The 11282-nt window shown below is 34.2% G+C and overlaps 1 protein-coding gene across 1 annotated transcript in view; it reads right to left on the bottom strand.

Moving 5' to 3' along the window:
- Positions 1–8208: 8208 nt before the first annotated feature.
- Positions 8209–11282, bottom strand: part of LOC106478163 (GTP-binding protein GEM-like) — a 9020-nt gene continuing 5946 nt past the window's right edge. The window contains exons 3-4 of the mRNA XM_022381715.1: positions 9257–9485; positions 8209–8578 (exon numbers count right to left, since the gene is read on the bottom strand). Coding sequence (XP_022237423.1) covers positions 8331–8578; positions 9257–9485 — 477 coding nt within the window. The 3' untranslated portion in view covers positions 8209–8330. The remainder of the gene's footprint in view (positions 8579–9256; positions 9486–11282) is intronic.

Below are 11282 nucleotides of genomic sequence, written 5' to 3'. Positions count from 1 at the left end.
ACATTATATAGGCTACACTAACGTGACGGTTAGGCTGTTCGTTCAACTATTATACATGATGTACGTTCCAAAACGCTACGTTAATTTCTTGGCAACCTGATGTATACATATAAAAGCCACTCTGTTTCTAACACAGTCTTTGTCTGTAACGCTCGACTCTTGATAACGTTCAAATTGGTTCAATGGTTCGTCTTTCGCAGAAGGCTTAGAGCTCAAAATCCCTGTGAAGTGGAGATTGTTTTCTTTTATAACTTTTAAATTATTAACTCCTCATGTTTAGAACAAGATATTACATTGTTAGGAAAAAACAGAATAACATGATACTTTACATTTGGGATTTGAATTATTTGTTAACATTCGATTACAAAGATTGGGTGTCACAGTGGTTATAGCGCTCAACTATGATGTGGAAGTCTCCCGTTTAAATCACGGTTGAGTCGGGATTTTATGTTATTATATTCTTATAATTTTATTTATTATATGTTATCATACTTACAACGAGTTCTTTGAATATTTGGAAAAAGACGAATACAATTATAAATTAAATTAGGGATAATACCATATTACATAATAACCACCAGTGGCTGTTTGTGTCAAAAACCCAATAGATGGCGCTACAATATATTTATGGCTGTTCACCTTCGGTAAGAGATTTTTAAAAATTTAGTCAACAGATTTATAAACATTTTTTATGAAAAGTTATACCTTTGTGCATTTTCCCTTCACCATAAAATTCATTTGTCATCACAATTAATATATCGCAGGGTTGGACCATGTCTAAATATTTTTTCGAGAACCAGTTTTTTTGCATGGTCCGATTTATAAGGTTTTCTTCATCAGGAAGCAGATTTAAACACAAAATATACATGAATCAAAATTCTAATCAACGACCACTTACGGGAGATTACCAAATATACACAAAAAATGTTGTTTTCGTGAAATACTACAAATAAGATAAATATTCTTTATAAATTTGATGACGAGGAACCCACTTTTTAGAAAATAAAAGTTTGAAGACGGCTTAAGTGGGTAATGAAGAAAATTATTATAAATGTACAACGTTTCGACAAACTTATGCTATCATTAGGCACAAGAAGTTTACATAGACACGGGAATATATATACTGTTACAGTATTTAATAAAGAGATCACATAATGGGAGATTGCTTAATAGCTCAGTAAAGGTATTTTGATACTCCGGGGTGTTGGTTTATGGTAGGGCTGTTTTGTTCAATTAAGAAAGCTTCCTTTATTTTGCGTATGTTGATGTTTGGTTGTGTGTTTAAAATTACAGTGTTTTGTATAGATATATTGTGTTGTTGTTGTTCTTTAGTTCCACTGATGGTAAACATGGGAGGGGATTTTATTATGTTTGGTGAATCTGGTTTCCAATTTTGTTCAGGTTTCTTCGATGTAGAATTCTGGACAGTTATTACACGTTATTTTATACATGACGTCGGTATTGTGTGATTTTAAATAACTTTTACTTAGTAATGATTTTAGTTCAGGGCTGGGTTTTTGAATGAATTTGAAGTCAACAGGAATTTTATGTTTAATGGCAAGTTTTCTCCAACTGTTGATTATTATTTTTCAACTGATTGCAGGGATAGATAGTAAAATGCAGTGTAATGCTGTGTTATATTTTTTAGTGTCGATTTTGTTTGTGAGTTGAGTTTGAGGTTTTTGTTCTGATGGTTGGGTGGAACATTTTCGACAATAGTTTGTGGAAATTTATTGGTGTGAATGAAAGAATGCTTTATAAAATTGATTTCTTCATCTACATAGTCAGTTGAAGCTGTGATCATAAGGTTTTTTAGTTTATTGATTTTTCGTTTTGATTAGTTTTTCGGTGAATTTAGGTTTTGAACTGTGTTAAGAAAGATAACTGCTGTTATTTTCGTGTTCAATGGTTCAATATTCGAAATCTTTTTAATATAATTTGTATAGTATGTTTGTTTGGAGTTAAGCACAAAGCTACACAATGGGCTATCTGTGCTCTGCCCACCACGGGTATCGAAACCCGGTTTCTAGCGTTGTAAGTCCGCAGACATATCGCTGTGCCACTGGGGAGCTGTATAGTATGTATAGCTCACAGACGTGTTCTTAAAGATTGAAAAAAAACTGATTAAAAAAAGTCATTTTAAAGAGAATTGACAAATCATCGGGAAAAAGCTTTTGAGGTTATAACAAGCCATTTAGTTTAAGTGGATCTTAATTGGTTGTCGTTCACTATAGTTATTTCGTAATTAATTCCTCTCAGAGAAGGGATTAATTTTTTGTTTTAATGGAAAAAAATATAGTTCGTCATTTTAAATTAAGAAATATAAGTAGGATTGATAATTGTAAAAAAAGATTTGTCATCATAACCATCTTAGTGTATATTCATTTATTAAACCGTATTCCGAAGTTCAGATTCGAATAAGATTTACGTTTCCCTATGACTTATAAGCTGTTTTCTTAGATTACTGTAGAATATTTATTTAAATTCTGTAGGATATACAAAAGGCCGAGAAAATTGTCGCAAAGTAGTAGGGAGGCAGAAGATTCCATATAATTATTTCCACCGATTAAACACTTCACATGACAACCGTAAATTTACAATAAAAAATAAACAAAATAACCAGCTGATATTTTAGATGTTTTGATAATTATAAGCTCTGATTTTTTCCTAAAAACCTCAGAGTTTCGGAAACCTTTTGCATTCACTGTACTGTCACATACAGATTACCCGTTTATCAACAGGTTGGTGTATTCCATACTCTAGTTTACAGAGTTTTTCGTAAGGTATTTCCATACTCTAGTTTACAAAGCTTTTCTTATTTCGTCCAACTATGTTAACCCTTTCAATGAAATTAGTTATATTAAACATGTGGTCATACATAGAGAATACGACTAGATAATTATTGATAACGTTGTTACCAAAGTAAAATAATTTTGTCTTATCTTAATACGCTTCCAACTGTTTATAAAAAAATATATATTGTTTGTAGTTAAGCACAAAGCTACCCAATGGGCTATCTGTGCTTTGACCACCATGGGTATCGAAACCCGGTTTCTAGCATTGTAAGTCCGCAGGCAGAAAGATAAAATTCTTTGCCTACCCTGTTTTCATATAAGATCTCAAACCAAATAGGAAAACATTTTTCTAGATATACTGACTGCTAAATCGCTTATAAACACCTTAAGAAAATATGTAGCCTTCTTCCTTCATTGAAATGTAACTTAACAACTTTGGACAAAAGCGGAATTTATAAAATAAAGTGTGAACCCAACATTATCTATATCGGTCAGACAACTCGTAATCTAAAATATTGTTAGGACAGCGGAAGTCACGTGACCCTGGTGACACGTGATGAATTTCTCGAATGATCATGAATGATGGCGGAGGCCCGAGTGTATTCGAGACGCCCCCTGCGTTATTATATAAGCCTGGCAGTGAAAGCCTGCGGGAATGAATGAAGAGAGTTCCAGGTAATTTATGATTCTGTTTCGAGCTAGTGTGTGTGTTTTGCACTCGTAGAAAGCGAAGTTATCGAGATTGTGAATCACTGTGATTTATGGCGTATATTATAAATGTAGTTACGTTTAAAGTGACGAGAAACGTACTGACAGTGGGAACTACTGTGTACTAAAAGTTTGTATCGAGAAAGATAAAACTGGATTAACCAAGAAAGGGCTTGTATCGCTGAAGTTTCTCGGAAAGAATTTCCACCGGAAATTAACAAACAACAGATAAGTAACAATATCTTTTTGATGAACACAAACACGCAATAAGAAATAAAAATTGTACTTTATCATGTGCAGCAAAACATGTTATTGGCTATAAGCACTGTATCTTATAGGATGAGACCGAATCTAATTGTTCCCTGAGTAATTATACTGAACTGAATCTAAATGAGTCGCTGGAACTAATTAAACAACGACAGTTTTTTTAAAAAATAAAGCCGAAGTTCCAGGAATTTCGTTAAATTGAATACAAGATATGTGAATAAATCAATTATATTAATGGATGTTTTTCTAAATAATACTAGATAGAAACAGCTACTGCGATCAGTGAATATTAAACACATCAAATCACATGCATTTGTTTAAAACATAATATGCCCTGAGTTGTTTACTAGAACGGATAATTCTAGCTTATTAGTGGTGAGTAAGGAATAATACATTTAAACCAAAAAAAAAATGTTTACTGGAAGCTAAATCTCGTATTTACGTAAAACAATGGAATAAATGTTGTCATGGTTACAGAAGTGTGTAATGGATTTGAAGAAAGCGGATGAACTCAAGGAATAAAGGCGCCGTTCGTTCACACTGTTCATGAACTGATGAAAAGTACGGATTCTAGATAACTACTTTCTAACTATTTGAAAACTAATCCCTGACTATAGAATTGATAGATAAATCAAAACTATAAACAATTTAAGAATAAAACGAACCTAAATGTGAGAGTATCTTAAGGAAGCTAATATAGCTTTTAAATAAAAAGTTTTAATAACTGAACGCAATTGCAGTTGGACACAGTATACAAGGAGTATGTTATTTGTAATAAAATATGTCATATGGATGCCAGTTAATCCACTTTTGTTTCTATGCTTCGAGCAAACGCATTCATCAAGAAGAAATTAAACTATTTAATTAACTTAAACTTCGTGTTAGTGTAATTTGAAAATTCAAATCTTCCTTGATGTGGGATAAATGATCCTTAAAACGTTCATTGAACTCTATCTCAAACGAGAAAAGATACTAAAGCACAATATGAATTACAATCCTTTATAACTGACAAAAAAATCGAGACTATCCGCAAATTACGTCAACAATGTTTTTTACTATTTAACTAGAGTTAACAATCTTTAAGCGTTATGTCATATCCAACTCGCTACAAGAAAATACACTGGCTTAATGTGTAATAATGATTCGAACTGTTTTATTGAAGATAAAAACTATAAAATAAGCCACTAAGGAGGTGATTTTTCTTCATCCCGAATAAGCCCGGCATGGCATCGCAATCTGAGGGTCGCGGGTTCGAATCCCCGTCACACCAAACATGCTCGCCCTTTCAGCCGTGGGGGCGTTATAATGTGACGGTCAATCGCACTATTCGTTGGTTAAAGAGTAGCCCAAGAGTTGGCGGTGGGTGGTGATGACTAGCTGCCTTCCCTCTAGTCTTACATTGCTAAATTAGGTACGGCTAGCGCAGATAGCCCTCGTGTAGCTTTGCGCGAAGTTCAAAACAAACAAACAATCATCCCGAAGTATCTATAAATTGATTTGATGTTGTGCAGAAGGTTGTAGCTAGCCGCATGATTAATCCTATAACTCATCCCTTTTGTTTCATCTGTAACTTTTATTGTCAAAATAATCCCCCTCCCCTCTTAGTTGCCCAGCAATAAGTTTGAGATCTTATAACCTTAATATTTGGAGTTTAATTTCCGCGGCGGACGGTGCAACTTTTGGGTTAATAACAAACAAAGGAATTTTAGCAAGTCGGCCTGCCTCCTAGTGGTGGTTTTCACTCTAGTATTACTGATTGAAGCAACAATTGATGTACTTTGCATACTATTTTTATAACGTCTTTCGTTGATTCTTCTTAAATTTCTGAGCAGCTTTATGATACCTTTAATTAGATTCAGCGGTAAGCCTAAAGGCTTATAACTCTAGAAACAAACTTACCAAAGACGGTAATCTTACACTTAGGATTATCTATTTTCAAGGGACTTGTAATCAAACTTTCTCGGACTTTTAGTTTGTTTATTTTAGAATTTTTGTGCAAAGTGACGCAAAAAGATATTTGTGCATAGTCGTCCCCTGGTTTTTGCTAATAGACGAGAGAATACAGTTACTTAACAACACCCACCACCAACTCTTGGGATACTTTTATCTGGCTGTTTGCTTGACTGTCCTAGCGAGTAAACACCTAGATATCACTGTTAACAGACGCTGCTGTGTTATTTGTTTGGCTGTCTTAGCAAGTAAACACCTGGGTATGACAGTTAATTTGCGTTGCTGTGTTCTTATGTGCTTGACTGTTCTAAAGAGTAAACATCCGGGTATGACTGTTAACAACTATTGCTGCGTTATCTGCTTGACTGCCATAGCGAGAAAACACCTGGGTATGACAGTTAATTTGCGTTGCTGTGTTCTTATGTGCTTGACTGTTCTAAAGAGTAAACATCCGGCTATGACTGTTAACAACTATTGCTGCGTTATCTGCTTGACTGTCCTGGCGAGGAAACACCTGGGTATGACTGTTAAGGAATTGTTATCTTCTTATTTGCTTGACTGTTAGAACGAGTAAATAATTGAATATGACTGTTAACAGGTGTTACTATATTATAATTTGCTTGACTGCTCTAGTGAGTAAATACCTGGATACGACTGTTAACAGGCATTGCTGTGTCGTTACTTGTTTGATTGTCATAGCGAATAAACACCTGCTTATGATCGTAAACAGTTGTTTCTATGTTCTTACCTGCTTAACTGTCTTAGCGAGTAAACACCTTATAATGACTGCTGGCAGGCGTTAATGTGTTGTTATTTGCTTAACTGTCCTAGCGAGTTAGCATAATGACTGTTAAAACGTATTACTTTGTTGTTATTTGTTTGGCTGTTCCAGCGAGCAAACACCGGGTATAATTATTAACAGACGTTGCTGTGCTGTTACTCTATTATGTAATCAAGTTTTCAAGCAGACAAGCAACTGAGAGACGGAAAGAATCCAAGCCATGCAAGTTCGTGATTAAAGAGAACAGTCGCCTGATTAAGAAACGATATAATATAAAACTATGATCGTCTGAAGACCAAAAAAAATAGTTCCGTCATGTACACAATGTCGAAAAGGTTCGTCATGCTAGGTTGTTGGTATTTTAAAAAGCGCGTGCAACTTTAATTCTAACAAGTAATTTAGTAAAGTAGAAACATTTTGTGTTTTGACGGTTTGAATTAAAAACTTTTATTTATAGGACCATAAAATAAAGCACTTGTTTGTGTTATAAATTTCCTGGATCGCCGTCTGGTAGTAAATCAATGAAACGTATAAGATATCTCATTTAATCTCTAAGCGATCGTTCGACACGTTTGAACGAGCAGTTTTTATCTATTGTTTCTTTTCCGATAGCGCTTCTGGAAACGAAATTAATCAGCTTTACTCAATATAGTTTTAGTGAAATTGGGAGTTGGTATTTGTTTTCAAAAAGAGGAGTACTCGGATTATGCATAGTTCATCTGAAGATTTCAAAATTTTGGAGATACAATTCAAAGTTATTTCTTAACACCTGATAATACTGTAATTTTAAATGTTGTGGGTAGGTATGCTTCAATGTTTTTCTATTTCTTTGTTAATTTATTTTCTTCATCACACCATGAACTTCAATAACGAAAAGATGATGTTGAGGCCTAATCTACAATTTAATTCGCTACTCCCGCTGCAGCAGACTATTTCTTAATTTAACAATATAAGTTTGTTTAATATTCAGGCCTTCAGCTCAAACGTAACATAATAGTCTTAAGTTATGAATACTCTCTCGTTTAGAAATCGGTACCTATAGCTTCCTCAACTTGAAGAAACAATTAGATGAACAATCTATTAGAACTTATAAACACATAAGATGTGAATTAATCAACTACATGCTTCAATAGATTTTTGACCAGGTGCCAGACGGAAGGAATTTGATCATGGATAGTTTATGATATAATGTCTTGATGCTTTAGGTTTTTGAAAAACCGTTGGATTTTTTCCTCTTTGTTTTTTTAATGACCAGGGTTAGCAAGTCAGTGTCAAGTTCTGTTTTTTTTTATACCCACGAATAGTGGGATATTGACCGTCGCATTTTAGTTCCACTCCCCCTGAAAGAGCAAATATATTCGGTTACGGGATTAAAACCCGCGACCCACAGATTGCGCCTCGAGTGTCCTAACCACCAGGCCATGTCAAGTTTTATTGAAAGGAGTCGCAGGACAATAGGAATTATATCTATACAACGAAAACGAAGACATGTTTTTAATCTGGTTATAAAGAGATCATTAGTTAAGTCGCAGCTTGAGGCTGTGGATATTGTAAAATATGTGAAAGTTTCATACGAAGTTCGAAAATTCAACGGTTTCTCGAAATCCTGAAATATCAATATATTTTCTTTGATTTCATTTGGAAAAGGTGATTTTTTTGCAGGTAATACTTAGATAAAACTTAGATAGACATTGTAAAGATTTATTTCAGAATATATTGACATGATACAACTGCATCAATTACTACAGTTGTAAAGATCACACTAAAAAAATGAGGCACATGATATGACTTCAAAGATATCATCATATTAGGATACAGTTTTTAGAATATCACAGAACATAGAGATTATCGCACGATCTAACTTTCAGTTCACATTTGTGTAAAAATTTGCTCATCAAACCACGGGCCTTTCCACTTAGACGTCTTGACCTGTAGATGGGGCTGTCGTCATTCGTTACACTCGACCTCAGACGGATCTGGCTAACGATCCCAACTAGCAGTTCATCTACGTTGTGCGCTATTGCTACAGACGTTTCGATGAACTTAATATTGTATTTGTTCGCTAAGATTCGGCCCTCTGTAAAAATGGCAAGATGAAATTACAAGTTTGATTACCATGTGATTCCGAGTAGAGTTAGTTTGTTATATATAACTAAGTTACATAACAACCCCAAAACTACCCCAATAACAAATAAATATGGTATACAAAGTTATGAATACTCGCTCGTTTAGAAATCGGTACTGATAGCTTCCTCAACTATAATCTACTAGAACTTATAAACACATAAAATGTGAATTAATCAACTATATACAAAAGTCTCGTCGTAAGATTGTGAATAAAGGAAGTTTAAGTATTTTGTATTATTTAGATGGAATTACCATTTTCGTTTAACTTTTGTGCATAAGTACTTTAGTGAGATATCAGAAGAAGAAACATATTAAATCTATTATGATAATAAATTCTTATAAAAGTGGAACCATGGTAAGTTAAGTAAGTATAGAGCCAAGTCTATTACCAGTGTTAAGCGTGTAAGGAGGTTTTAATCGCTAATCGTTAGAAGATTTATAAGCTCAAGAGACTCTTCCGGCAGAAAAAAAAAAGAAAGAAAAGAAAGTGCAATTATCGTTAAAAACATTGTTTGTTTACACTAGGTTTTGGTGAGATAGTACTTTGTATCTTGTATGTAAAATGTATGACAACAATAGCGAGAATTAAACTACTGATTGATCAGAAGTGAAACAAAATATTTGTTACCTTCCTCAGTGACTGCTCTACTACGAACTAAGTCGCATTTATTTCCGACCAGAATGAGAGCTTTTGGAAAAGCATCAGGACCCACAGGACCCATTATATCCTTAGTCAATTTTGTTCCTAAATACCGCAAAAGAGCCAGAGTTCGTCCTGCATCTTCGAAACTATCTCTGTCGGTCATCGAGTACAACACTAGGAAGGCATCTGTGAAGGAAAACATTGTGTCGTCCACCTAATGACAGAAAAAGATGAAAGCACAAAAGACAGTCTCAATAGCTGATTATAGTAATGCGGAGTTGTTGATTCTACATATTATTAAGTTCGTGTAAACAAAAGACACTCTCAATAGCTGATTATAGTAATGCGGAGTTGTTGATTCTACATATTATTAAGTTCGTGTAAACAAAAGACAGTCTCAATAGCTGATTATAGTAATGCGGAGTTGTTGATTCTACATATTATTAAGTTCGTGTAAACAAAAGACAGTCTCAATAGCTGATTTTAGTAACGCGGAGTTGTTGATTCTACACATTATTAAGTTCGTGTAAAAAAAGACAGTCTCAATAGCTGATTCTAGTAATGCGGAGTTGTTGATTCTACACATTATTAAGTTCGTGTAAACAAAAGACAGTCTCAATAGCTGATTCTAGTAATGCGGAGTTGTTGATTCTACATATTATTAAGTTCGTGTAAACAAAAGACAGTCTCAATAGCTGATTCTAGTAATGCGGAGTTGTTGATTCTACACATTATTAAGTTCGTGTAAACAAAAGACAGTCTCAATAGCTGATTTTAGTAACGCGGAGTTGTTGATTCTACACATTATTAAGCTCGTGTAAACATATTTCGTCTTTATTAACAAGTTTGTTAAATAAGTGAAACAATCTTTTTAATTTATTAAAAAACTACCTGCTTATCACGTGAATGACTTAAAGAATCTGGGTAGAATTGAACTCAGTTTCTCCAAACAAAAAGGTGGAGGGAAGGAGCTGAAAATTTGTGAAAATGAACTGCAACGTAGAGAACATTTTCTGTAAAACGAGTCGTTCTACCATAATATCCTCATCTCCTATCTAGAATGTCGCCAGGTGGTTCAGCCGTAATCTTAAGAACTAAATAACACTAAAATTTCGGGCTCGATCGCTGCTTTGAGCACAGCAAGGATAGTCTACTGGACAACTTAACGTTTAATATAAAACATAAACCTGATCTAGAAAACCTATCCACATAAATAACCTTTACATAATTTGTAACGGTGTGTGCGGGTGGTGAAATTAATAAAACGCTCTTTCTTTCTGAACTAAATATTACAACCTATCGAGATCAAAGGTCGGTTGATCGCTACTACCCTCTGAATGTTTATATGCACTTAATTACCTTAGATAGTTGTGTACGTAGCACTTGAAAAATAGCGTTATTACGTCCGTTGCTTGTGTAGACAAAGAGAGAGAGCAAGTGGTTATCTCATTGTACGTGTTACATTAACAACATGTTGTACTTCATCACTATGGTTATAAACGTCAGAAAGTAAATAGACACACATACGACACCTGTTAATTTAACAGAAACAAAGCAGTACAGTGTAGTAACAACATCTAAGAAAAGAAGGCGTACAGAACAGTACAGATATGTATAATATCCCAGATTTACTCAGAAAAATGATGACTTTGTCGTGAAGAAAGTGGTGTATACAGTGTACACAGACATGTCTAGTTACTCGTGTGTGTGAGTAAAGGTACACAGACATGTCTAGTTACTCGTGTGTGTGAGTAAAGGTACACAGACATGTCTAGTTACTCGTGTTTGTGAGTAAAGGTACACAGACATGTCTAGTTACTCGTGTGTGTATGAAAGAAGAAACAAAAAAATGCGAATATGGTAAAATAAAGAAATTACAGTTTTGGAAATAAATCTCATAAAAAATCTTGAGTTTTAGTTATATTTTCTTGACGATGTTTTGAGCAAATGCTTGTCTTTTTTCAAACTAGAAATAAGCTTGTCTGTTAGCGAAAATTAGCGTATTTTTCGG

The sequence above is a fragment of the Limulus polyphemus genome, unplaced genomic scaffold (assembly GCF_000517525.1).
Source record: "Limulus polyphemus unplaced genomic scaffold, Limulus_polyphemus-2.1.2 Scaffold186, whole genome shotgun sequence".
Taxonomy (NCBI): Eukaryota; Metazoa; Arthropoda; class Merostomata; order Xiphosura; family Limulidae; genus Limulus; species Limulus polyphemus.
This window is presented reverse-complemented; position numbering and strand designations above follow the sequence as displayed.